The 26,738-nt window shown below is 47.5% G+C and overlaps 1 protein-coding gene and 1 long non-coding RNA gene across 4 annotated transcripts in view; one reads left to right on the forward strand and one right to left on the reverse strand.

The window, feature by feature from the left end:
• Positions 1-8,096: 8,096 nt before the first annotated feature.
• LOC310916262 lies at positions 8,097-9,040 on the reverse strand. The gene is made up of 2 exons (XR_014591277.1): positions 8,952-9,040; positions 8,097-8,369 (listed from the first exon to the last, which is right to left on the reverse strand). It is a non-coding gene; the product is annotated as an uncharacterized lncRNA (long non-coding RNA).
• Positions 8,363-26,738, forward strand: part of SETD1B (SET domain containing 1B, histone lysine methyltransferase) — a 48,496-nt gene continuing 30,120 nt past the window's right edge. For 2 of the 3 annotated variants that reach the window (XR_014591276.1, XM_083873654.1), the window contains exons 1-6: positions 8,363-9,635; positions 9,842-9,996; positions 10,418-10,516; positions 11,003-11,273; positions 14,392-14,504; positions 17,158-18,336. Coding sequence is in view for 2 of the 3 variants with exons in the window: in XM_083873654.1 (XP_083729780.1) it covers positions 9,026-9,635; positions 9,842-9,996; positions 10,418-10,516; positions 11,003-11,273; positions 14,392-14,504; positions 17,158-18,336 (2,427 nt within the window). In the remaining variant the exon portion in view is untranslated. The remainder of the gene's footprint in view (positions 9,636-9,841; positions 9,997-10,417; positions 10,517-11,002; positions 11,274-14,391; positions 14,505-17,157; positions 18,337-26,738) is intronic. The other variant, XM_083873655.1, reaches the window with a different exon arrangement.

A 26,738-nucleotide genomic window follows, 5' to 3' on the forward strand; every position in this document is an offset into this window, starting at 1 on the left:
TTAAAATTTACCTAAAAAAAGGAAAAAAAAAAAAAACCCAAAGCTAAAGCAAGTTCAAAAATAACTCCGAAAGTAGACAAAGATAAGAAGAAAGCCTGCAGGAGTAAAGTCTGAACAAAAGGCATGGGCCATGAAAGGAGAAAACCACAAATGGCAGGGGTTGAAATGTAAAACCTACAGTTCACGGTGAAACATGAAGGATGCTGTTGTATTCCACACCTCCTCTTCCTGGGTGTAGCTGTCTCCACAAGGTGAAGGGCAGTAATGAATCAATCTCCTTCTCTCTTCCTGTTATTCAATTCAATTATTCGCAGGCTGTGCAAGTTCTGCTTTATTTCCCCTCTCCATATGCCACACTCTCCTCCTGGTTGTTGTTTTTTTTTTTTTTTTTTAATTCTGAACCGTGCCTTTGGCCTCTCTCCCATTCCTTTCTCCTCGGTGTGTGCCCCCCGCTCTGCCAGGATCTGCTGTCTTTGTAACCTCTGCTGTGCACATATGCTGGCTCTCCCCTCCCCTCCTGCCACCCCCTGCTCCACCGAGTGTCCCTTCTCCTCGCTCCAGCGTCTTTGCCAGCGGCTCCGTGAGCCAGCCAGGAACGGAACGATTTTGCCATGGCCACTGCTCCCGTTTCCCTGCTGCCGGCTCCTCTCCAGCAATCAAGGGGAACCCGCGCTGCTCCCCTCGTTCAGCACAGGCACAGACAACTCTGCAGCTGCTTAGCAACTGGGAGCTGCTATAGAGCAGCAGCCACAGGGAACCGTGGACGGCACAGCCTTCACCCACCCGGCGCCTTTGGGCTCGCTCGGCTGCAACCCAGGGCTCGGGGGACCAGCTGGGGCACTCCCCACCGTCCTGTCAAACGATAAATCAAGATGCAAATCCTTAACTGCAGGATTGAGAGCACTGGGGGCAATGTCAAGGGCAAAACAAAGTCCTGGCCTGGTGTCACATCGCAGCAGTGGGAAGACACTGCTCTGATTTGTAGGCTGAACTCATTCCATTTGATCTTTGTCATCGGTTTCTGGCTGCAGCGTTTTATACTCCATCATTTATAATCAGAATGTTCCTTGTATGTGCTGCATGTGTTAAAATGGCTCCCAGGTCTCCTGCTACCATCATATCCAGACTGTTTAATGAAGTGTCCAGAGACACAAGTAATTTAATGCATAAATATCCTTTTAGATTACTTATTTGTATCTTCACTTCCTTTTGATGAAAGCTTTGTAAGTGCCCAGCGTCTTTAAATGGTACATTCTTTTCATTCTTGCTCTTTTATTTTTGTGAAACTGTACTGTTCAGGGGCCATGAAGCACTGAATTGTTTTGTAATTCGATGGCTTTAGAATGCTGATTAGAATTGCCAAGCGTCTTGATTTATTTCATTATTTTTATAAGCTTGAAAGCATTCTAAAAAATAACCAGTTCTACATCCTGATAGGATCACAGCATTTCAATGGCAGCTGCATTTCAATAGGCAAGAAGCAACACAAAACATTCTGCAAGTCAGGTGTTGAAACAGCTTCTTTATTCCTTTATAGCTCAAGAAAGATTAGATCTCTGAAAGAACTTGCTCCCTACCTTACAGAGGTGGCTTTGTCATAATACTTGGAGAAATAATATGATCACATACAGTTTAAAAAGCAACAACCACCCCCCTCCCCTCCAGCTCTGGCAAATAGCCAACATATCCATCAAAATTTGTCTGGGTCTTAAACACAGTAAATGTTTGTTGCACTGTTGGGTGTCACCATGCATCCCTGCACCTCGGCAGCCAAGCAACACAGCCTAGTGATTCCCTGTCATTGTTCAAGGCTCACATCCCATGCATCCTCAGAGCATGCTGGGACACAGGTGAAATCTGTCAGCAGGTTGCTTATTTTGGCTGACAATTCCCCAGACAGATCATCTGCTGTTCTTAGGAAGGAATGAAAAATTTCATGGCAAGGAAATCTGAACAGACAAATACCCTGTCCATATTCCTACTCAATATTCCTTTGATATTCTTAGCCTGGTTTCCTAAAAATAAAACTGCCTAATGGGATTGTGTGGTTCTATGTAATTTTCCCCCCTCCTTCCTCCAATCTCAATCAAATTTGGCAGGGGAGAAGTCCCTAATGTATTTAGGTTTGAATGAACAGCTGGATACAGAGTATTTAGTGAGGCATCACATCTAAAAAAAACCCTATCTAACAGGAAGGTCTCAAAATGTACTTTGTAACTACCCTGCTCCAGACCTCTCATCTTTCTTTTACGGGTCCTGCAACCACCTGTTTTGTGCTCTGCATTATTTAATGGCTACATAATAGACACCAGGGCAGGCAAGTGTTGCAGTGTGCCTTTGGCTCCCTTCCAGCTCCTAAACTGGGCTTTCTTCCCATGCAACTGGGGTGTGGCAAGGGATGCTGCGGAACCAGACCTCCTCCTGACACAATATTGACACTGCTGAGGTGTGTGTACACACACCCGGAACCAGGAAACACCCACAGTGCAGATAGGTTGTTTATCTGGAAGAAAACATAAAATCATAACCAACCAAGTTTGTAGGTGACACTAGGCAACATCAGGAGGGAGTATCAAATAAAAATAATAATTAAAAAAGGCCATTGCGAGCAGCAACACTGAGTTTTCAAGAGGACCAGAGTAAAGCCATACATGCAAAACAAAGAGCACAATCCTACAGTACAGGGTTGTCATCCTAAGGAGGAGCAGATCCGAGAGTGTTTTAGCAGCCCTGCTGGGAAACCAGCTGAACATGGGCTGGAGTAATCCCTGGATGCCTGAGAGGCACATCTGAACCAGGGGGGGCTGTTGGCTCGGGCACGGTCACTGCCGATGGCTCTGTCCCCTTCTGCCCAGATCAAAATGGTGACAAACTGGAGCAGGAACAATTACAGGATTAGTGAAGATGGACCCGAGGGGGAGCTCTGCAGCCTGCAATGGAGTGTTTAAATGCTCAGCTTGCACACACAGCTACGAGGGGATGGAAATCTGGTCATGGAGCATTCCTCTGCCAAGGAGACTGAGGGACAGACACATGCAGAAACTGAAAGCAGAAACTAGACAAGTTTAAAAAGGTACTTTGATTTCTTGCCTGTCAGGTAGATTTTTGACGGAAACGATTTACCCTTATTTTACTCCTTTCTGCAGCCCATTTGAAAATGAAAATCTGATCTTTATCTAAGATGCAGCAATGCTGCAGTTAAATTCTTTCAAATGAGAAAAAGCAAAAGCTTCACAAAAATCCAGAGACCTGTATAATGCAGGAAGTTGAACCAGATGAACCTTGGTCTCTTTTGTCTTTTATAATCTATTAATCTAGTTTCCTTGCACAAGCAGTGGATTGTGGTTTGAAAACCTTCAATATAAAGGATTCTGTGTACAAGGCAGTCTAAAACGAAATGTTGTAAACAGTCAGGATCATTGTTTGGCAGAACAGCTGCATATTTTTAATTTCACTTTGCCTCTCAATCTAATTTGCTCTTGTTGCAACACTTTGCCAAAGAAATTAAATCACTTCTTATTGATAACAGACAGTGATATAATTAGCATAAGAGTTTTCCACTCAACAATGCCAGGCAGGGACGCTGTGGGCAAGAACAAACTCCTTTGCTTCAAGAATGTGCACAGAATCGCCACAAGCTGTTCAGAGAAAAAAAAATCTTTCCCCCCCCACTTTTCCCTGAAAGATCTCTTTATCTAAAGAGTCTCATGCAGCAAACCAGGGTCAGCCTAACTCAAGTACGAAAGTCTGGTTTGACCTTTCTGGGATTTAAACACACTGTACCAGAACATTTCTCTTTTCAGATACGAGGTTCAGCCATGAAACCACCCACTCTGAGAGCACAACTGGTCTCAACTGCCTTGGTGACTTTCAAACTACACTAAACATCATACTCATTTAGAAACGCTAAAAAAGACGGAAAGAAATTTTCGGCTCAGACTTACAAAAACAACCTCCAGAAGTGCTGAGGACCCACACAACTCACTGGGGCGGCACGGCAGGCTCGCTGTCCAGCGCCTGCTGCCCCAGCAATTTCTGGCCCTGGTTTGCACGTAGGCAGAGCCAGGCACAGGCGTTAGGACCTCTCCCAGCTGGAGCACTTCATGGATTCTACCACCGGGAAACAGCAGTCCTGGACAATGATTAATCGCAGACAAAGATCAGAGTCCTGGAAAAACATGCAGAGAGATGCAAGTACAGACAAAGCTGTCTAAGCTCCCACAGTATTATGGTCTGGCTGTGTCGCTTCAAAGCTGCGTTAGGCAGAGCTGGTTTGCTTCAGGGTTCAACAGATCAACGTTACGGTTTAAACGCTGGTATTGCTAACAGCAAATCATATATTTAGACATAAATCTTAAATCCCAGGAAAATTGATAGACCGATGCTGTTTAAATATGCCTTTTTTTAGTCGCTTCACGTGCTGACTTAACTCATTACGATGCAAGCTGCAGAAACCTTTCCACTACAGTTCAAAAACCCCTGCAAAACACCAGCCCAGCTCTGCGCCGTACTTTGATCTACACGTCGCCTCTTTCGGCCATTTCCAGGAAAGCTGAAAATGCTTTTTCACCTCTTATTGAGAGAGATACCAGAGGAGCATTTTAATGGTGTTCGGCTAAGAACAACGTCACCGTTCCTTCCGATTTAGGCAGCAGACGGTCCCTGGGAGCCGGGGTGAGCCGGGCCGGGTGCTCAGCGCTGGCTCCAGGGCCGGGCAGGACCGAGCGGCGGCCCCGGCTCCGAATCCCCCGAACAAGGGCTCGGCAGCGCTACAAACGCCAGCGTGGCACTGCAGAAAGCGCTTTGTATTTTTGTTGTTGTTGGTTTGTTTGGTTTTTTCTCCCCCTCCATGGGAACGTGTTCTGTTTTTGTGCGGACGGTTTGTCGCTTGTTCTCGACATAGAGAGCCTGACCCGGTGAGGAGAGCGAGGGGGGGGGTAGCGAGGAATGGAGCGATGAGCGCAGTTGTTGCGAAAGGCGCGGGCTGCGGTGCCTCGTTCGCGGCAGCACCCTGCTTTCCTCGCAGGGAAACAGCCCTGACCCTCGGCACATACCAGAGCACAGGTTGTACAAACCCACGGAGCGGCTGGGAACTGCGGGCAGGGCGCAGCCAGCCCGGCACATGCCGCTCCCGCAGACAGCCTCTGCCAAGCAGCCACTTACCTTCACCCTCCCTCAGAGTCCGCAGGACGGTCCTGCTCTAGCCTTACCAGGGAGGCCACCTCTCTACAGTGTTTGCTTTTCCTCCCTGTCCTGCCCTCTGAAGTGGTTGCTCGAGCCAGGCTTTCCTGGCTCACCTACTCTGGGTCTGCAGTGAGCACAAGCTGCAATTCCCCGCGGAGCACAGCGAGGCTCGTCAGGTTCCGAGATAACCCTCAGCCTCCACCCAAAGCGAGCTGCAGCAGAATCTGCTCGAGGGAAGAAAAAAAAAAAAAAAAAAAAATCCCACCAAAAAAACAAATCACAAGGAAAAAAAAAAAAAAAAAAAAAGAAAAAAGAAGAAGAAGAAAAAAGACGCCACATGTAACACCTCATGGGGCCATGGCGGCTCCACTGCAGAGCGGCACCGGCTCCGCGCCAGCCCTGCCCGTGCGGGCCCGGCGAGCTCGGCGCTGCAGGCCGGAGGGAGGAGGCAGGGCAGCGCTGCCCCGGCTGGGTGATGGCGGAGGGGGGAACAGCCCAGGAGAGGCAGAGAGAAGGAAAACAACAAAGAGCCATGTGACGGGGAGCGGCGGCCGCGCTCCCCCCGGCGCACCCGCTCCGGGCGGGGAGGTGGCGGCGCCGCCCGGCCCCTCCCGCGGCCAGCGCTGCTGGTTCCCCCCGTCCCCCACGCTGCCTGGGCTTTAATTTTTTTGTGCATTTCATTTTTTTTTCCTTGTGCTTGTGGGGAGAAGGCGGGTGTCGTAGTTTGTTCCTCTTTCCCCCCCCCTTCTCTGCATTAGGCGACTTGCATGGCTTGGTGTTTATAAAGAGAGCGGGAGGCTGCGGCGGGGGAAGGGCAGGGTTATTTATAGCAGCCGGCATTATCCGAGCTGCCTTTGTCCTCCCGGCCGGCCTCCCCCCCTCCCCGCCCGCCCGGCCTGGCTGGAGCGCTGCCAGCCCCGCTGCCGCAGGGCGCTCCCGCCATGTTGAGCGCCAGGAGAAAACCTGCCTCTCCCTGCCCGGCTTAGCCCTTCCACAAAGTGCTGAGGGAAGGGGGGGCGGGAAAAGAAAAAAAAACAAAATCAAACAAACCCAAACCACCCCAAACCCACCATTTCCCTGCAGCGGCCGGGACGCGGAGCGCCGGGAGGCGGGGGGGGAGAGCCCGCCGCGCCACCGCCCAGCGCTGAGGAGAACGCGGCGCCGAAGGGAAGGAGAAGCCATGATGGCGGCTGCCCTCACACAACACGGAGCGCGACCGGGAGCGCCGTGCCCGCCCTTCCCGCCGCCCGGGACACGGTGCTGCCGCAGCCTTTTCACATAATAAACCCACCAGAATTCGGCGGGGAGGCCATTTTTTTATCGTGGGCTGGGTGGCGGCACTAAAGCACAACTTCTGTGAATATCAACTGCGTCACGGCTCTCCATCTGTAACACTCAGGCTGCAAAGGGTCCCTCACTTGGAAGGAAACTCCCTCATTTTGGATATACTTCCAGACCTCCTTTTTCCCCCCTCTCTCCAAGTCACTGCCTCTCGGTATGAAGGATTTTACAGTGCTTTCTAGGGAGACATCCGCCATTAAGACTCACCGTCGTGAAAAACACCCCCCCATTTTGTTGCCTGTTTTTTTGTCGAGCTTCTGTAATTAGACGGATAAAACATGTAAGGGATCCCTACCACCACCACCACCGCCTTCTCGCCTTTTTTTAACATCAACTTCACTAGCATCTTACTGTTCACAGGCAGATTTTTTTTTTTTTTTTTTTTTTTTGGTGCTTTCAATTTAACAACCACGTAATGCCTGCAATGGATTCACAGCGTCTCTCCGCACACACACACACAAAAAAAAACCAACCCCAAACCCACCCAAGGGCTGAGGACGACCAAGAGCTTTGTGCAGAAAGAGAAATCAAAATCCCTCCCTGAAAACAGACGTTTCAGAGGCACTTTTAGGTGTTTCTGAGGAGAAAAGGAGATCGCCACGGCTTTCAGACGACCATTGGGATCTTTCCATCCAGGACAATACCATTAGCTACAGGCCTGGGCTATTTGTTCCTCTGCAAGGGCAAAAGGGTTTACTTACCCGCACACCATAGTTGAATGGAGCTCTGAAGGTGAAGTTGTTACTCTTTTTTAAAATAATGGCTATAAAATATATATATATATATATGATCTGTATCACCCCTTCTCTCTTTTAAGTTTGTGAGCCAAAGTGGATCTTGTTAAGATTAAGTTACGGATCTTTGTATGGCAGCGGTCTAGCATAAAAAAAAAAAAAAAAAAAAAAAAAAAAAAAAAAAAAAAAAAAGAGGAGAAAAAAAGGGGGAAAAAAAAGCTATAGAAAAAGTCCAGCTATGTTGACTGACCGTACACAGGCGAGGACTCCTGCTCGAGGCTTAAATCTACCTTCCTGTGGCAGATTTACTCAGTACATAAAAAGGACGTTCAGTGTTTTTCCATAGAGCACGCAGACACTAAAAATATTCTCCTCAATAGTTTTAGACTGCATATGTCAGTGTGAAAACACCTAGTTAACATTTACTGGCTCTAAACAACTTTTAAGCATATCTTAGCCAAATAGATCGCTCTATAAGTAAAATATTTCAAAAAGCATAAATTGGTTTAAACAGACAAAAAAACATAAGACATGCAAATGAAGGCTTAGCAATAAGGACCACTTCAGTAACATTAACATGAAAACTACACTTAGCAAGGACAGAATGGATTGGGTACTTACAATGTAAGAGGAAAGAGAAAAAGCTTATCATACTAAAATTGCCTTATTTTTTTGCCAGAATTCGCTATTCCTATATTTAAAACATTACCTTTTAAGCACGAGTTAATAAAAATGGCCAGGAATCAAGTGTTTAATACAGGAGAGGAGTCTCTCAAATTTATTGTTCAGTCATCAGAGCTGCTTAAAGCTTAAGAACTCCCAAAACAACGAAAAAAATATAAAAAGAATGTATTTACTCTTTTTTTGTTGGCATTCGAAATTGTTAACTGCTGACATAGGGTGTGCCATGACCTAGTTACACAAGACAAAGATGGATCCCGAATCATAAGGGAGGAAAAAAAAAAAATCCGCATTACTTTTTTTTTTTTTTTTTTGGTTAAGGGTTTGATATATATATATATTTAAATCCTCCTTCTTCAGTGAGTCGTCTGGCACCGTGTTAGAGGCTCCCACCACCCCGCGTGGTGTGGATTCACATGGCGGATCCCCCTTTATGGAACAAAGGAAAAGCCCAGTTGGCCATTTCGCTCCACTGCAGAAAAATGGCTGCGGGTCCCGCGGCCTCTCCTTGGCTTCTGCCGCGCGGTGCTTTTACCCCGCCGTCTAATAACTCAGGCCCCATGCAAGCCGCGCTCCCATTGGCTGCGCCCTCCGCGCTGCCGCCGCCCCAGCCAATGGCGCGGCCGCTCCCGGGGCCGCCGCGGCCCCGCGCCCCGGGACGGCCGCGCCATGCGCCCGCCGCGCTCCGCCCGGCCCCGCGCCCGCCGAGCGCCGGGGGCACCGCGCCGCCCGCCTTTAATACCGAAAACAAAATGGAACCTCCCCGCTGATTGGCTGACGAGGGCTCCGGACCTTTAATAAGCAAAGCTGCTCCCCCATCTTCTATCACCCCCTCCTTCTGCGTGTGTCGCCACCCCCCCTACCAGCCCCCCCGCGCTCTCCGCCGCAGCAGCGCGGCGGGTCCGCGCTCCACCCGCCCCCGCGGTCGCCCGGGCTCGCCGAAGTCTTCCCCTAAAAAAAGATCAAGAGAAAAAAAAAAAGGCAAAAAAAAAAAAAATCCCCTTGTCCCACCTATAGGTCCATCTTGTTTAGAAACAGTTTGCGCTAAGGTAAATGCAGCGGGCAGATTCCACTCGCCCCCCCGCATGCCGTTAACCCCGCGGCGGGGAGGGAAAAAAAACCCGCGCGTCCCGGCGGCGGCCCATGCGGCGGCGCTCGGCGGCGGGGCGGCGGCGGCGGGCGGCCGCGGGCCGGGGGCTGCGCGGCGCGGCCGCCGTGAATGTGCAGGCGGCGGAGCGCGGTTAGGCGTTCGCGGCGCTCGCAGCGGTGTATTGTGGGATCCCGGCCGCCGCCAGCAGCGAGCACACACAATATGTGGTGGCTCGCGAAAACGGGAGGCAGGAGCCTGGCGGGCAGCCCGCGCCGGTAACCGGCCCCATGTGAGACGGGAGCTCGCCTTTCGCCGCCCGGAGACGATCGGCCGCCCAGCGCGATGTCTTTCCGAGAGACCAAGGCGGGGGAAAAAGCCAAGCACCCTGAAGATCATGGCAAAAAGCAGAGTTCAAGTGAGACTGGGTCTTTTTTTTTTTTTTTTTTCCTCCTTCTTTTTTTTTTTTTCCTTTTTTTTTTTTTTTTTCCTCCTCCTCTCGTTCTCCTCCCTTTCTGCCTCTTGTCTGGTCGGGGTGGAGGGGGGGACTCGGTTCGCAATTCCCCCATTTTGGGGCTCGCTTTGCCGTGGATTTCCTCCCTGCCTGGGTGTGTAGAGCGAGCGGCTCGTTGAAAAAAAAAAAAAAAAAAAAAAAAAAAAAGAAGAACGAAAAAAAAAAAAACAACGCACCGAAACGAAGAGGTCTTTGTTGAATATTTTTTTTAACTTTACGGTTTTTCGCGTGTTTTTTTTTTCTTTTCGCCTTCTCCCTTTCTCTCTTCTCCCCCCCCCCCACCACCCCCCCCGCGTTCAGGTTGGATCAACGGAATGGAGAACAGCACGCAAGCCAGCACTTCTGTCGAGAAAAGAAATCACCATTGGAGAAGTTACAAGTTGATTATTGACCCGGCTCTGAAAAAAGGACAGCACAAACTCTACCGTTACGATGGGCAACATTTCAGCATGCCTGTGAGTGGGGGGCTCCCGGGTTTCCCCCATTGTGTCGTGTCTCCCCCCACCAGCCTCCCTCTTACCGGCGTTTTGGGGGCTGGGGGTCCCTCCGGGTCGTGGTAATCCTTGCGTTTGTGTGTGGGAGAGGGGTCTGGGGGGGGACGTGAACAGCCACCAAAGTTACAGCCACCTGACACTGTGTATTCAACTGTCAGGAGCACAAACCTGCGGCTTTTTTCTGTGTTTCCAATCTGTGTGCATTTCCCAGCAGTATTGCAATTTGACACGTGTGTGTATGTGTGCGCTTTCCCCCTTCCCTTGAGACAGCCCGTGCTTCCTTGGGGCTTGTTTTTTCTTTTATTTTTGTCTTGAATTTCAAGTCTTGTTATTGCTGTTTCTGTGTTTTCTCTCCTCCTCTTCCTCCTCCTCCTTCTCCCAGAACTCGGGGATCGCTCCTGTGGATTGTGTCAGGGATCCCAGAATAGGGCGAATATGGACCAAAACTAAGGAGCTGGAGCTGTCTGTCCCCAAATTCAAGGTACTGCCCTGACTTTTGGCTTTAGCTTTGGAAACTTGTTTATCTGGGAGTGAAGCCTGAGTTCCAAATAGTTTAATGGGCCGTTTAAATGACAGTCATATTCCTATTAACGTTGTTATTTAGCAAACTGTTTAACAATAATCCTCTTTTATGAGGATAACAAGAAATCAATGCATCTTGTCTAACGAGATCACTTGAAGGTTTTGGAGCTGGGGCGGGGGGCAGCGAGGAGGGGCCCTCCACTGACAGTGCTGCTCAAAATGCATCTTTGTAGCCCAGAAAGGAGCCGGTTCCAATGAATGGCTGCAGCGGCAGAGCCTCTGCTCAGCTCTGAGGTTCACCCGGAGCCTTAGAGGTTTTTATTTCCCCCCCAAAGTTTGCAAGATGCTTTAACCCTTTCCCTCCTGTGCCATCGTTAGGCCCTCCCCCACACTCATTTACGACGCCGATTATGTTTATCGTTCCCCACCTTGTGCCCATTTCCAGATTGATGAATTTTACGTGGGGCCAGTGCCTCCCAAGCAGGTCACTTTTGCCAAGCTGAACGACAACATCCGTGAAAACTTTCTGGCCGACATGTGCAAGAAATACGGCGAAGTGGAAGAGGTGGAGATCCTCTACAACCCCAAGAACAAGAAGCACCTGGGCATTGCCAAAGTCATCTTTGCCACTGTCAAGGGTGCCCGGGAGGCTGTGCAGCACCTTCACAACACCTCTGTCATGGGCAACATCATCCACGTGGAGCTGGATACAAAAGGTGAGGGGGGACATTTGGGGCTCACGCTTTTGGGGTTTGCTGAGCCCCTTTCCTGTCCCACTCCCACCGCAGAGGCTGTTGCAGAGGGCAGAGACTTGGCGATTAAAAATACGAAGGGAGCCGGCAGCGGGTCTGGTGGCTGGGGCCTGGGCGAGTCACGTGGAGCCAAATGTGTTGTCTGTTGCTAAGAGACAGCCCTGTAATTTGCAAAATGCTGCCATCCTGCCTGTCCCCTGCCTCTCCCCTGCCCGTCCCTGTCCCTGCTCGCTGCCCTCTCATGTCCCCCATCTCCCTGCCCCAGGCTGGTGCCTTTCAGCCACCTGCCAGGGCTGCTGGACCCTCTGGCACCTGCGTTTTGCAAACTTGGGTTTTTTTGGGCAAGTTCTGGTGGTTCCCAGGACCCAAATCTGTGGATTCTGGTGGCAGCAGTGGGGCTGGGTGCTGTCCCCTGCGTGCCTGGCATTTCATTGATACTTAGAGCGGGCTGGGGGCTGGCACAGCAGAGTGCACACACAGCACTTGTCAGTGTGTGCGAGTGTGTAAGTGTGAGACTGGCTCTTAAAGCGACAGCAGCTCCCTGTGGTGGACGAGGCAGCTCCCAGCCCCACTCCCGAGCTCTCAGAAGCCCAGTAAAGTTTCTCCAAGTGTGAAGGCACTGCTTTTGGTCTGTTCTCTCTCCTCCAAGCATGCTAGTGAAACGGCTTTGCTAAAACCTGCCTGAATTTTAGAAATTGTCTAAGACTGAGCAGGTGTGGGTCAGTTGCTGATTGTATTTCTGCATTCCAAAGGTGGCATTTCGAGTTTAAAACTGGCTTGCTGCCCTTTTTCTTGGGAAAAAAGACATCACTAGCACCATTTTCTTAAAAATGCTGATAGTTTTGTTCTATGCTTAAAGGTTTCAACAGTTTAGTGCACAACCAACACAGCAGTTGGTGTGCCACGTGTGATAGAGTAGAACAGGATGTTTATTGACATTACTGACCACTGTTAGAAGAAAAATCACAGTAGCAGTATAATATTTTCTGTTGGGAGCTAGGCTTGACCTTACATGTGTATACTTTGAAATTCTAGTGTCAATAATTTTTACAGTCAGGCTCCTTTGCTTGCTTTGAAATTTGAAGGTAAAAAAATCACATTTAAGGATTTGCAGATTTAATAACATAAGCTAACGCTGTTTTGTGAGTGATGGATGTCTTTATGACAATCATTTTAAACAAGCTGATTATACTGCCTTCCTCCTTGTTCTCCACCATTTATAAACTAAGCTGCAAGTCTTGACCAGGCAGCTGTTCCAGAGAGTTTGTAGCACATCAGGGAAATGAGGGGGGGTTTAGGCTTCTGTTTCCTGGGAGAAAATGCTGAAGTCAGTTTCAAATTGCATTGCTGTTTTATTTGCCAGCTTTATGCTCATAATGTATTTTTTTTTTCACACAGTTGCTTCTCTTTCATTCTAAAAGAGTAGGACTGTCAGTGTGCTATAATCTGTCAGAATTGAGTAAAAATGGTATTCCTAAAATAGCATTAGCAGGTTAGGACATACTTAAAATATATATGTATCATTTTCACCGTTTCTAGTATTCTGCTGTGCAAGACAATGAAAGGTTGGTTAAAAACTTTGTTTTTACAGTGTAGCAAAATAAATTTTAGAAGTGAAAGTGTCATTTTTATCTGTCTGGCGTGAGCATAGGCCTGGGAATCTGAAACTAATAAATCCAGTCTCCTCATCTGAGACAGGATTGTTTAAAGAAACTTCTCTGGCTCAGTTTATCCATCTACAGACTGGACACAAGTAGTAATTACCTGTCTTAGAGCAATAGCTGGGAATTGTTTCACATTCATAAACCTCTTTGAAACTGTAACTTTTCCTGGGTTATGTTTGGGATCCAGGAAGAACTATGTAACAATTACTTTATTTTTTTTAAGAACAAGTGAAAATAAGCCTGACACTTCCATATCCCTGGCTTTGTAGTGTCATGTGTGGGTGGTTAATATTTCAAGCTTATCTTCAGATTCTTGCAGTGAAGAGATCTATTTTGTCATGACTTGGGTTGAACTTAAACAGTTTACATAGTTGAGGATGAGGCTCAGGACTTTGTGAAATGAGATTTGATACCCACATACCTTCATCTGTAGCATTTGTTCGAGATAAATAAGTCTTTTTCAGGACAGAATTGTGCTAAGGTTTTTTTTTCTTTTGTTTTGTTTTTGAATTGAACAGGGTGATTCACAGTGAGTTTGTGGTTTGATCCTGCAGGACTTTCTCATAAAAGTAGTCCTGGTTTTGGGGAGATATTGCTTGAAATAATTTTCTGGGCTCAGGTGCCAGGTCTGTCCATTTTTCTATGTATTCTTTATCTTTCAGAGCAAAATTCTGACAGTTTCAGGGGCTGATTCTGTTGCCTTTGAAGCTGACGACAGATTTCTTACAGACTGCAAAATAAGAAGGATTAAGTTTTTGTAGTAATGAAAAATTCAATATTAAGAAACTGGGTCTTTGTAGACTTTAGGAATGAAAAGGCTGAGGCTCAGTAGCACTATATGGGACAGTTTGCTTCTCTGGTTTTATTCTTTGAAGGATGCCACTGATTCCTCCTTAAACTAAGGAGGGGAAAGGATTAATTGGTGTCTTTTTGGAAAGGCAGCATTAACGGTTTTGTCCTCAGCATTCCCATGCATTGTGTTTGCATTAGTAACAGGCAGTTCTCATGAGCAAGGTGTGTAGGGAAAGCTTTCTGAAGTGGCTCAGGGTGTTGGCAGAGGCTTCTCCCTTGGGTGAGAGTTTCACTTCTCAAATCTGCAAGCTATTTGCTTGGCATTTTGGAGAGGAGGGAAAGGGCTGCGCTCCAGAAAGCATGGTAAAGAGCAGAGCTGCCAAGGAGGCTGAGAAGAGGAAAAAGGATTTAGAAACCTCCTTGTCTTGGCTGGAGAAGGGAGTGTCTGACTTCACTTGCCCAGCAGATTATTTAAAAATGATCCCTGTGAGCTCAGAGGTGATAACTGCTCCTCTCTTGCAGTGGGCTGGGAGTAGTAGCAGGGTCGTGTGTGTGTCAAGAATGTGTGTTTTTACATGAATTGTGATATTTCTGTTCAATCAGCTCTTGCATTGTGGTCTGTGCAGGTGAAACCCGCATGAGATTCTATGAACTGCTGGTTAATGGTCTTTACACTCCTCAGACCCTCCCTGTAGGCACCGAACAGGACGTGTCTCCAACTGGGAATGAAGCTCTCCAGGTAGGTGTGCTTGGCTTTTTTTAAAGAAAAAACTTCCTAGAAAATCCCAAACGTTAACATCAGCATTTTAACATTTTTAATTTAGCTTTTTTTTTTTTTCGTATCTTGCTGTAGTTCCAGTGGATGTTACTAATTCACATTTAAATAGAACTTGGCTCATAAATTGCCATAGCAAATGTACCTCTGAACGTGGAGCACGTGGCTGATGTGTGCTCGCTTTGCACGGGAAGTGCTTTTTGTCCTTCTGAGTGAAAAAATGCCTACAGAACCAACAGAATGTGCCCTATTAACATTAGAAATTCCTGCAGTTAGGACTGGATCAGATCTGTCCCTGAGATGAGATTATTCCCTTGAAGTCAGGGGAATGATTTACAGTGGTACATTTGGCCTGGCGTCTGCGGTGTGTAATCCTCAGCGCGCACGGACTTCAGCCTTGCTTAAAGGCTAAGAGGTAGAAGGTGTCTGAGCTTCAATAGAGGCATCAATTTTCCAGAATCTTAATTAGTTGCTGGAATCAGCTTTTAATAAAAGCAGTGGACAGAATTCCTGCGGGCTTCCAGAGGTCCCTTGATATTTAGGGCACAATTCTCTACGTGGGTTTGCACGATTACCTGCTTCCCTGTGAACCCCACTGGGATGAGAGGGCCAGGGGGAAGAGAAGCCTGTTTGTGTGAAGTCCTCAGCCTCTTTGGCTTGTCTAAATGTACTTTGGCTCCTCATTTTGACTTAAGAACTGATTTTAAGGCATCAAATTTGAAAGAGATTTGGCAAAGATTTTTTTTTCTTTCTCTCTATTTTTCTGTACTCATACAACTTCTTAAAATGCCATGATTTAGTTAATTCTGTGATCAAGTGTTCTCAGGACAGGTAATAGCTGTACACTGAACATGAAAATCCCATTGATGTGAAAAAAAGAAATATCTCCTTCCACCAAAGCACCCCAATAGCACCAAGATAAAATCCCAGTATCCTTTTAACAAAATCATAAAGAGGTTGGTTCTTCCTTGCCTCCCAGGAAGGTACTTTTAAAGGCAGGAGGGAGGCAAGTAATGATTTTACTGGGAGCTCTGCCATGGGTGGACTCTGACTGCTCATTTCTGTTGCTTCCACATCTCAAATAAAAATGGGTAGATTTGTTCTTACTCTTTTTTTTCAGGGTTAACAGCAAAACACTTAATTGATGGTATCACCCAAAGCAGTCCCTGCTGTAATTATCCTTAAGATTCTTTCTCTAGATATTGTGTTCATGTGTTATATTATTGTCCTGAATTGATTTTTTTCCCAATTACCACCAGAATTATTGCTTTGTGAGTAACTTTTAACTGTTTGCATCATAGTTTTAACACTAGAATCTGCCAACAAAGTTGTTTGGTGTTGTAGTTTACTAAATTACTCCTGACATTTGCTCCTCCTCTCATGCAGAGCAGCAAAGATCTGACAGTTCTGCAATCCCTGCCTCCAGGCCATACACAAACCCCACTGAAAAACACTCCACAGCACATCTACACTAAAGGTGCAGCAGTGTGGATGTTGTTAAGAACCAGCCACGTGCTTCCTGCTCCTTTCTGTGGGTTTTAGGACAGTTGAGGAGGAAACTTTCCTAGTGTCTCTCTGGTCATGGTGTCCAGGGGGTCAAACTGAGAGCAGGTCCACACTACTGAGTGGGTGAGATGTGTGAATATAACAGGCAGGTGAGAGTTCAGCTTGAGTTTGATGGTGCTGGCATGTTCCAAGCAGGTCATTTTACACGTCTCTGCCTACCTGTGCTTAAGAGGTCTCACCAGTTGACAACCCTGGTGTGCTTTTGGGCAGCTGGAGCTCAGTCCATCCTCCCTTGCTACCAAGAGGATTCTCACTGAGCTCCTGCTTTGCATGATGGAAAATTGATTCTAGAGCTGATGATAAGTGTGGCACTGTTTATGACTCAGCAGAGTCTGAGCTGGAGCAGGGCTGCTCCTAGGAACCCCCTGAACGTGCCTGTGAAGTGAGTTGCAGAGCAATTACTTGGCTGCTCTGTAGGTTTGTAGGGTTTCAGTTTCGAACGCCACAGTCAGTAGCACTCTGAGCATTTGTCTTTGTGAAAAGCTTTGAAATGGGTTTTTCTGGCAGTTGAGAACTTTTTGTATGTGTAGCCTTCTCTCTTGTTACAGATGAGTGGTAGGGAGGATGGTGGACCAGCTCTGCTGCATAGGGTTGGCTGCAGGCTGGCAGTTCACTTATTTGTGTGTTTCGATTTGTTCACAGAAAAAGAGATAAATTGACAGTTTCACATCTCAGACTTTTCTTATTTTCTTCCCTGTTTGCAGTTTAGACAAGCATTACATAGTTGCTACAAACTGGAACTGTTCCAGCTGAAAGTGATGTGCAGGTCTCCTGTTAACCTGATGCTCTTGGGGGTAGCTTACAAGGGAAACTTGTATCTGCTTTCTTCTTCCTCTCCTTGCAGACAAGTTACTCTTTGCCTGACTTAAATCAAAGGGAACTGTTAGTGGTGGATAATGGTTTGTGTTTTCAGGGATGCTGTAACCTATTTATTTTTTTGCCCTGGAAATCAGCACAAACTCTTGGGTACTCCTCTGAAAACCAAACAGATTAGACAAATATCTTTTAAAAAGTGTGTATTTAGGTGCTTTTCTCTCCCTTATTGTTACAGTTGACGGACTCCCTGAAGCGCCTGAAGGACAGTTCCCTTTCTTCCGCGGGATCCTCCGTTACCCCAAACAGCAGCACGCCCTTTTCCCACGACACAGCCTATTCCAGCTGTCGGCAGGACACCCCCAACTCCTACAGCCAATTCACCCCCCAGTCCCAAGGAACACCCCACACCCCGCGCCTGGGGACACCGTTCTCACAGGACTCCACCTACTCCAGCCGACAGACAACGCCCGTGTACCACTTTGGGCAGGACAGTGGGTACAAACCCAGGAGGCACGAGACGAAATTTACGGATGCGTACAACCGTCGCCCGGGACACCACTACATGCACAACTCGGTGGGGGTGTTCCGAGGCACAGAGCATCAGTTCAGTACGTTCAAATCCCATCAGCAGGAGCCAGTTCAGTTCTCTCACACTCCTCCCCTGAGCCACTCGAGTTCTTCGAGCTATAAATCTGCCTTCTCCCCCTACCAAGCACCAGCTGTTTTTCCCCAGTCCGACGAGCAGCCCTTTCCCCAAACTTCCAGGGAGACAGAGTACCGGAGACCTGCACCACCTCCCACCGAGATGGTTGTGGAAAGCAGCCCTGCCCCCCCGAGCATCGATTTTGTCCCAGTGAAGGAGAAACCAGAGGAGCCTCCGCCCTTGCCCGACTCAAACTCTGTTCCTGAACCGAGCACAGCGTCCTTCTCTCAGACTCCAGAGAGGAGCGAGACCCCTGGCACCCCCACCATGGAGGCTGAGATGCAGCATAACAGTTTAGACTCAAGGATTGAGATGCTCTTAAAAGAGCAGAGAACAAAATTACCCTTTCTTAATGAGCATGACTCAGATAATGAGATCAGAATGGAAGGTAGCCCTATTTCCTCCTCTTCTTCCCAGCTCTCCCCCATCCCAACGTACGGTTCGAACTCTCAGCCCGGTTTCAGGGGTCAGACGCCTTCCTCGCGCCCTTCCAGCACAGGCTTGGAGGACATCAGCCCCACACCCTTACCTGACTCTGATGATGATGAGCCCATCCCTGGGACAGCTTCTCTGAGTCAGAATTCCCGGGGGACATCGGAGGCCAGCATGACTCCCATTGATCAGCTGAGCAGGACCTCCAAAATTGACACCCTGGAGGCTAAAGAAATGGTGCCTGGTGACCAGACTCCAACGTCAGAAAAAATGGACGAGGTAAGTGAGCTGGAACTGAGTTATGAAGCTTTGCATGTGTTCCCCAGAGCTGGACAGGGTGGGGAATTGCACTTGTCTTTGTGTCGTCAGAGCATGGGGTTTCTGGTGGCTTTTCCTTCTACTCGAGCCAGCTGGAAATGAGTTAGATGTGACACAAAGTAATGGTCTTAATCAATTTGCAGTCTCCAGCTTTCCTTATTTATAATATCAGCCTGCTGCAATTTATAGCTTCAGGAGAGCTCAAGGACTGCACAAGCCACCAAAGTTTGGCCAGTGCTCAGGCTGTGTGAATGTCCTGAGTGTTGACAGACACTTAAGCCACTAGAGGAGTTAATGGAGCACTTTCTGCCATTGCTGTGGTCTCTGAGCAGGGGTGTGTATGCAGGAACACACTTGCTCCACGGGGCTTTCATGTTGCACTGAAGTATTGAGTGTATAGGGTGTTTGAAAGCTCTCCAGCTATTCCTGCCATCTGCTTCCAACGGGAGACAGTTGCTGGGTTTTAATACTCACTTTGCTTGGGAGGGAGTGAGTATTTGAAAGGGGGAGGTAGTTGACTTGTGGGGGATGTGCTCCACTGAATCTTCCAATAATAGAGCAAAGCTTGTTGCCTCTGCCGGGGCATTTGTGGCTGAATGGGGAAGAGAGAGCTGAACAGTGTGGAGTGGTGCCAGCAGACAGGAATTATGTTGCATGGTGTGTCTGTTTGGGAGGTCTGTTGCAACAAATGTGAGTATCACTGCAGTGGATGTGTTGGTCCTATTGTGCTGTGTCAAGGAACAGTCAAAATACAGATCTCTGCAAATGCCAGACCTTTCTCCTCAATGTTTATAATGGTCATGCAAGCAGATGAAACTGCTGTCCCTGGTGTGCAAGAATGCTGCAGTCAAGAGGGCTGGTCTTGTGTAAATGTCCCGAGTGTGATAGATCAATTTAATTTACTCATCAGAGTTTATTGGGGTTAAGCTGGCAGAATGGATTTCCCTCCAGTGGTTTGCAGTTGTGAGGTTTTTACCAGAGAAGTGGCTGTATTTTGGGAGAGGAGGAGCTGCTCCCGTAGCCATGAGCTTTGCAGGATGCTTTCCTGGGAGGGAAAGCTCTGCAGCAGTAACACAGTGCAGGTCTGGGTGCTAAATAGTGAAAACAGTGTCACTGTGCTGGATATTTTGGTTTTTTCTGCATGCCTTTCCAAACCTGCTTGTCCTTGCAGTTGCCGGTTCAGCCTTTGAAACAGTTCAGCTGCTTGAGTTCTCATTCATCATCCAGGCTGGCCCAGGCTCCCCTCTTGGGAGGCAAGTCCCTGGCTGGTGGGGCTTGATGATGTGTTAATTAGCAACGGAGTTTTGATTCCTTAAGCTCCAGTCTGGCGGGCTTGAGAGGGGACAATCTTAGTTTGACTAAAAACCGGTGAGGAAAATATCCCTCATCTCCTTGCCTGTCTGGGTTTGTATCTGCTGTCCTTGCACTCATGCAGGTGGGTTCTGAGTTTAGGAACATGGGTAGATGCCAGCATGGTGTGTGGGTCAGGCACTTCTGTAGCTGACACTGGGTTTGGGGGACTGGCTGGGATGTGATATGGGGCAGCAGCGTGCTGATGTTGAAGCCCGTGTTAAGTCTTTGTTTCCCCTTAACGAGGTGCTGGTGTCAGAAGTTCACGTCCATGGTTCCGTGATACATAATTATGTGAGTGCCTCAATCCTCTGCAGAAGTCAGAAGGGTGGTAGCAGGGTCTCCGTGCAGGTCATTGCTGCCTTATTTGTCGCCTTCTCCCAAAAAAGTTGATGTTTGTTGTTGGAGCTGTTTATTCAAACTTCCTCTTGGTTACAAATCACGCTAAGCTATTCTGACACGTTTGAAAAGTTGCCTGCGCCTTTCATTGCTCCTTGTGATGCAGAAAAAACCATCTCCATGTGTTTTTGCTTCCTTTCCCCACCCTTCTCCCCACACAGTTTTTTGCTTTAGAAAAAGGCTCTTCTGGCTTCCCTCTCTTTGGCTGAAGGAGCAGAGCTGAACAGTGACTTAACATAGGCTGAAATTTGAGCTGCAGCTTTCCAACTGAGTTAGAGAGGGGCATTGAGTCTGTGTAAGGGCTGGAAAGCTGAACCTCCAGCTTCAGCCTATTGTGATACCACTATTCAACTCCAGTCCTTCAGAGAATCCTCCAGCAAAACAGTGGGAAGGCAGACACAAATATTTCTAGTGCCTGTGTGGCTTGGGGAGCAGAGCAGGAGTGAAATCCTAGTGTAGGGAAGGCACATTAAGTATCATAAGGAAGCAATAAAGGGCAGAGAGTTTGAACTTATTTACTTAATATTTGGCTCTTCAGGGGTCAGAGCAGCCCCAGGTCAGCTCTCTTTGGGTGGGTGCTCTAGCTGAGAAAATCAGAGGATTCATGAGGATGCCAGCAAAGTCACAGGGAAGTTTTTCCTGAGGTGAACAGTGCTTTTGGAGGGACCTCCTCCTATTTCCCATCAAAACAAGCATGATTTTTTGGTCAATGATTGCTGATACATCTGTTCTATGGGTGAAATGCTGTCAAATCGTCAGACAAATTAACCCCCCAGACTATCCATGAGTAAAGGAGGTACAGCCAAGCCCAGCAAATGCTCTATCATGCAAGACCCTGGAGTTTGATTTCAAGATCCGGTATGATACTCCTAAGCCAGAGTTTGGCAGGGATTTTGGGTGTGGGAGAGGAAGGGCTCTGCATCTGTCTGCAACACCTAACCCAGCTAATCTCACAGCAGTGATTAAGGTCTGCAGAGAAAGTCCAGCTAAGCTTAGCCAAGGGACCAGGCTTAGAGGTGGAAGAGTGAGATGTGGGCAGTGCTAGGTAAGGGGAGGAAAAGGATCCTTTCCAAACAACACAACCTGCCAAACAGGAAGGCAGGGCAGAGAGGGCTTTTTCAAGAAATTAGAAGGTGGCAAAGAAAAAATGATAGGAAAAAAGCTGACCTGCATTGTTACATGAGGGAAATTTTTGAGGGAGCGATGTACAAACTTTCCTTCCTATGTGCTTGAGAAGATAAAAAGGAAAGGATTGTAATAATTCCTTTTCACAAGATCTTTGCTGTTTCGGAAGTACAGAGGTTAAGTACGTACAGTTTGACGTTCTGACATCCCATCTGAGCCAGGTCTTGTTTTGGCTTGGCTTGTGACAGGAAGAGGCCCTGCCTTTATGCTGGGGAGGGTGACAGGATTGCAGCCAGTCACTTTGTTGTATATTGATGATGCCTTTCGTGTTTCAGCTTATGAATGTATCAGTTCATGTGCATAGCCAGTGTGTAATAGGAAGACTGTATGGCTGACTATGGTATTTTTCCAGATTTATAAGTACAAAAGCACTTTTTAATTGAGGGATCAGCAGTCTCCTGTCCTCCTGGTAATTTGGCCAAGCACTGAGTTACTGAGGTGGGAGGGGTGCCTTAAAAACGCCAAAGATCATCATAAAAATAAAGATCCTGAAGCATGAATGAGGCAAAAGCAGTTCTCCTGCTGTTTGCTGGGAATTTTAGCAAATGGGTTGGGGAGTGAACTGGAAGTTACACAGTGCTCAACAGCCCTAGAGACCCTGAAAGCCACTGCTGTCACCAGCTGTCTCACCCGACTGTTGTGAATGTTTTTAATGCTATACTGGGTGCTGAGGTGCCTCTTGCAGGACAGCATCAGCATCCCTGGGACAGCTGTGTGGATGCAGTGGGTCCCCTCACAGCTCCCCAGGGAGAATTTCCCAGCTGTGCTTACACTCAGACAAGGTGGGTCAGGCTCAGCCCTACAACAAGCTCTGCTGAAGTCCCTGAGGTTACATCTGGGCTGAATTTGCCCTTTGTATTAAAGCATCTTTGGGTTCTTGTGTGGTCACGGCCAGAACTGGAGGAAGTTTTTGTTGAAGTGTCATATTGTCCCCGTGGAGCCTTAGCAGGACGTGATGACATTCCCCTCAAGACGCTGCCTCGTGTCTTGTGTGGCTCCATGCTGCTGCATCCCCATCCAGACTGGGCATTGTTTCAGTAGCTGGTAAATGATTGCCCATTCCTGCAGAGCCAAATTCAGCCTTTAGTTGTTCAAACTCTGGTGAGACAAAGCAGAGCCTAAATGTTGTCCAGGCAGTGAGAGGAGCTGTTGAGGGTTTTGGTGCCAGCAATACCTGCAGTGGTTGCCCCAGGGGCAGCTGATGTCCCTTGGAGCTTATCCTTGTCCTGAGCAGGAGCAAGTCTATCTGTGCCTGCAGGAGGATGTTCTCCTCCTGAGCTCTGCTCCCACCCGTGGGTTGTGTGTGTTGGAGGCAGCCCCTGGGACATTAGTGATGAGTTACATGGAGCCCCCTAAAGGTGAACCCAATCTTACTCTACTGAGGGATGTTTCTGGGCTGAAGAGCTCAGAAGTGATTTATTCAAGGTAAATGCACATTAAGGTTGAGAAGGTAGATCCTTAAGAGCCAGGAAACCTGATAGCTTCGTTTCCACAGTAACTGTGCAAGAGCCCTTATACCCATAAGTAGCTGTTAGTATATATAATATATATGGGTACACCTGGGATCCAGGTTACAGCTGGAGTGGGATTCATCATTTCTGGAGGGAGATGGGGAGAGTAGATGGGGAATATGGTTGCTCTGAATGTAGTCTTTTAATTGAAGAAGGGAGAAAAACCTGAGAGCTGTGATTTATACCCAGTCTCATAAACACTTTTTCAAATTTTCCTGCCTCCTGAGCTCTTGCAAATGCGATCATGCCTGACAGAACCGGTTCCTAATGGAAACTCAAAAAATAGGTATCATGTTATGACCATGAATTTCCAGAAATGCAGCCAGCCAATGCCCAGGCAGAAGAGATTTGGATGACTGCTGTGGTTTTACATGTGAATTACACCAGCCATGCTAAACCTGTGAAATTAAAATGAGAGTGAACTGCTTAAACTGTGGGTTCAGTTCTGCCCTCCCTGACCCACACACAGCAGCAGCGAGAAGCCACAGGAACTTCAGGGGATCTTGTGGAGTTTAAGCTTGTTCAGAAGAGAAAGGCAGCACACAAATCCCTCAAAAGGTGATTTAAATGTGACACTACACTGGCCTCTTTGAGAGCTCAGTGATCTGTTCAGCCACTGAGTCCTGAGGAAGGGAGCAGGCTGGGGCAGGACTGCAGCCCTGCATCCTCCCAGGAATGCTGAGAGTCAGTTCCTAAATAACCTGACCAAGGCAAGGATGTCCAGGCTCTCAGAACAGTGGAAGTGCGGGTTGTTGTTTTACCTTTAATTTCCAGAACTGATGCTGGAAGACCACAGGCAGGGACTTGCTTCCTTGTACACTGGTTCATTTACCACATGACAAGCTGCTGCTCCTTCAGAAGTTATATGAAGCAAAGAAGAGTCTGTTCATTTTTGCCAAGTTGTATTTCACTTTTGACTTTTTATATTTGCCTCTGATTTGATTCTTGGAGTGCTTGCAGAGTGCTGAGCAGAGCAGAGGGCTTGACCAGACATATGTTCAGTAGAGGAAGCAGCAAGAGGTAACAAGCCCAGTGTCAGTTTTTCAGAGCAGTATTGCATAGGATTCACCTGGCATTCCTGATGATACACCTCTCATGTGTGTATGCTTGTGGGGGGAAGGAAACCTGAATGGAAAAATATTTGACTGTTTGTGGTTTGGTTTTTTTGGATACCAAATGACTCCAGTAGAGTGAGAGAATGTGTCTCTGGTTGATAACAGAGCTGGAAATGGTGAAATGCTCTGGAGTGTAACTGAAAAATAGAAAGCAGGCTGTGGTTGGGAGGCTGAGTGGTTCTTTTGCTCTCACACCAGGCCAAGGCTTTGAGGCTTTTTCATTTTGCATACCTGATAGAACTGACATTGCCATTCCTTTTTACAAATCACTGTTGCTGACAATACTCTCACCACTAGCTCAGTTTGTTCTGTTTCTCCACCAGTGACTTTCTGTAGATTTTCAGTTCCTGGTGGACTGGCTGTGTATACTTGAACTACTTGTTAATAGGTAGAGCATTGTTTATTTTGTGTTTGTGTAATCTGTAGATGCCCCTGCACTGCAAAGTTAGATCCAAATTACAGTGTTTAACTGTAGCACATAACTTATGGTGGAATAATATCTGCAAATCTGAGCTCTGCAGACCATCCACAGTTAGAGAGCCATTGTCCATCTTCCTTTTGCTGCTTGCAGAATTCTCCCTATTCTTTACAACACTCAGGATTTAGCAGTGACGATATTGAATGTTCAGATGTCATAAATGCAGGCTGTGAAGCCTCACATTGAAGTGACACATTTTCCTCACAGTTTCTCCAACCCATTATCATTCCAGTTGCATTTCGCATCTGATGGCTGTGAAAAGTGACCAAGGGAATGCAGACAAGTTACTGGATGGCGGCGTGTGTTGCAACATGCAGTGACACTGAGAAAACGTGCCAGTGTGTTAGGTAATCAGTAGAAATATTGAGAAAATAATTGCTGTTAACATATTGTGCTGGCAGCCGCCAGAACAGCACTAATTTCTGGGTCTGGTTGTGAAGATGCCGGAGCAGCCGCTGTGTTCTATATGTGTCTGTGTCTGACACAGAGCACTGAGCAGACGAGCTCTTATTCAAATTTCTGCTGGCTGGTGCCTTTCCTGGAGTCCTCTAAATAGATACAGTTCATCAGTAGAATGTTTTTTTTTTTTTTTCCATACTGCATCAATTTTGAGGCCCATGACTTTGCCACCCCCCTTCTGTTAATTTTAATTTTCAGTTTGGGGTACTTGTTTGTACCTGGTGAAGACGGGGCAGAACTCAAAATGAAACTTGTGAGATTGTTAACTCTGTGCATCACGTACCTGCCCACGAGGGCTTCTTTGACCCAGACATGTTACTGCTGTCTCAGGATTTATTATGAAAGTGCAGTGCTTGCTTTTGGAAATGCCCATTCATCATGACAAAAAAGATTGCTCGCATTTTGTGCTCCTAAAAAGAAAATATTTTAAAAAAACAAAGAAGAAAGAAAATAGTAAAGGGAAAAAAAAAAAGTTAAAAATGTATTTTTATTTGCATAGTGCTAAGATAAGGTCAGCGTCAGCTTTCACACATTTCCAGCAGTGCAGACAGGCCTCATGAAGTGGAAATAGCCAGGCAGCAAATTGAGGTTTCTCAATTCTCTCCAGGCTGGAATAGGTGGAATAGGTTTGCTCCTCTGGCTGCTGCAAGGGTCTTGCTGTAGGAGCAGTTTGAGTAGAGGAAGTTGTTGGTGGCTCTGAGCACGAAGGGCACCGCCTGCGCCGGAACCGAAACCGCCCGGACACGGGGCTGGCAGCAGTGCCCCTGCCTGGGAGGCTCCCCTGCAAAAGGGTCAGGCAGCTGGAGCTCACCTTCCAGTTTTCCCTCAACTTCAGCACTTTTTAGTGGCATTTGGAGCTGCTGGCTGCTCTGAGCGCTGTGTTTGGACTGTGTATTTCTCTGGAGTTGATAACAGTGTGCTGAGTGCAATTTCCACACACCTTTGACCGGCTCACCTGCCTTTTGCCCAATCTCTCTCTCTCTCTGTATCAGGCAGTAAGTCAGGGAGATAAGTTAGGAAAAAGGCTCTGAGAATGGTGAGGAGGGGAGGAAGAGGAGAAACGAAGATGGTCTTGCCAAGGTTGAGTCCTTGCTGTCTCACCTCCTTCCCTGCACCTTCAAGCATCTGAGGTGGATTGTCCTCAGTCTTGCCACTGCCCAGGTTCCCTGTGCCACTGAGTGCAATGGCACAGAGCCTTTGGATAAAGGGGGCTGAGGATGGTGCAGGGTGGGTGACATCAAGGACAGATGGGGTTTTGTTTCTCCTGGTCCATTTTGCTGTCCTGAACAAGGAATCTGATATCTGCTGCTTTGTGAGTGGTGTGGGGTGGGAGTTGCTCTCTTATATCCAGATTTTTCTACAAGAACTGTGCTTGGCAGTGAGCAGATACAGTTTTATGCTTATGTCCAAGCGGTCTGGCCTCCTCCTGTGGTGCAGGATCAACATGTGTTGCACACACCAGGGAGACATTCCCTGTGGAGCCTGGGGAGGGATTGCTGAAGCAGGCGGCTTTTTTCCACATTTCCCTTTTCCCAAAGGAGCTTGTTATTTCTGGTGCCTTGTGTATCCCAGGCAGAACAAAATAAACTTATTTGAGGTGATAGCAGTGTTGTTTAGTGGAAGCAGGAGCTGGTGTGATGTTGGCACATGGCTCTGGGGACTGTTTCCCAATCCAGTCCTTGTTGCTAAGCAGTTGCCAAATGTGGCATTTTGGTCAGCAGATGTGGCTGAGACTTTCCAGTGCAGATAATTGAAATATTGTCTTTGAAGGATGCAGATAAATGTGAGCAACTGTTATCATGGCGCTACAAGCATTTCACTATTGTCAGGAAAAAGAAATACTTGGAAAATATGAAAATCCTTCAT

The sequence above is a fragment of the Zosterops lateralis genome (genome assembly GCF_965231275.1).
Source record: "Zosterops lateralis genome assembly, chromosome: 17".
In the NCBI taxonomy this organism is placed as follows: domain Eukaryota; kingdom Metazoa; phylum Chordata; class Aves; order Passeriformes; family Zosteropidae; genus Zosterops; species Zosterops lateralis.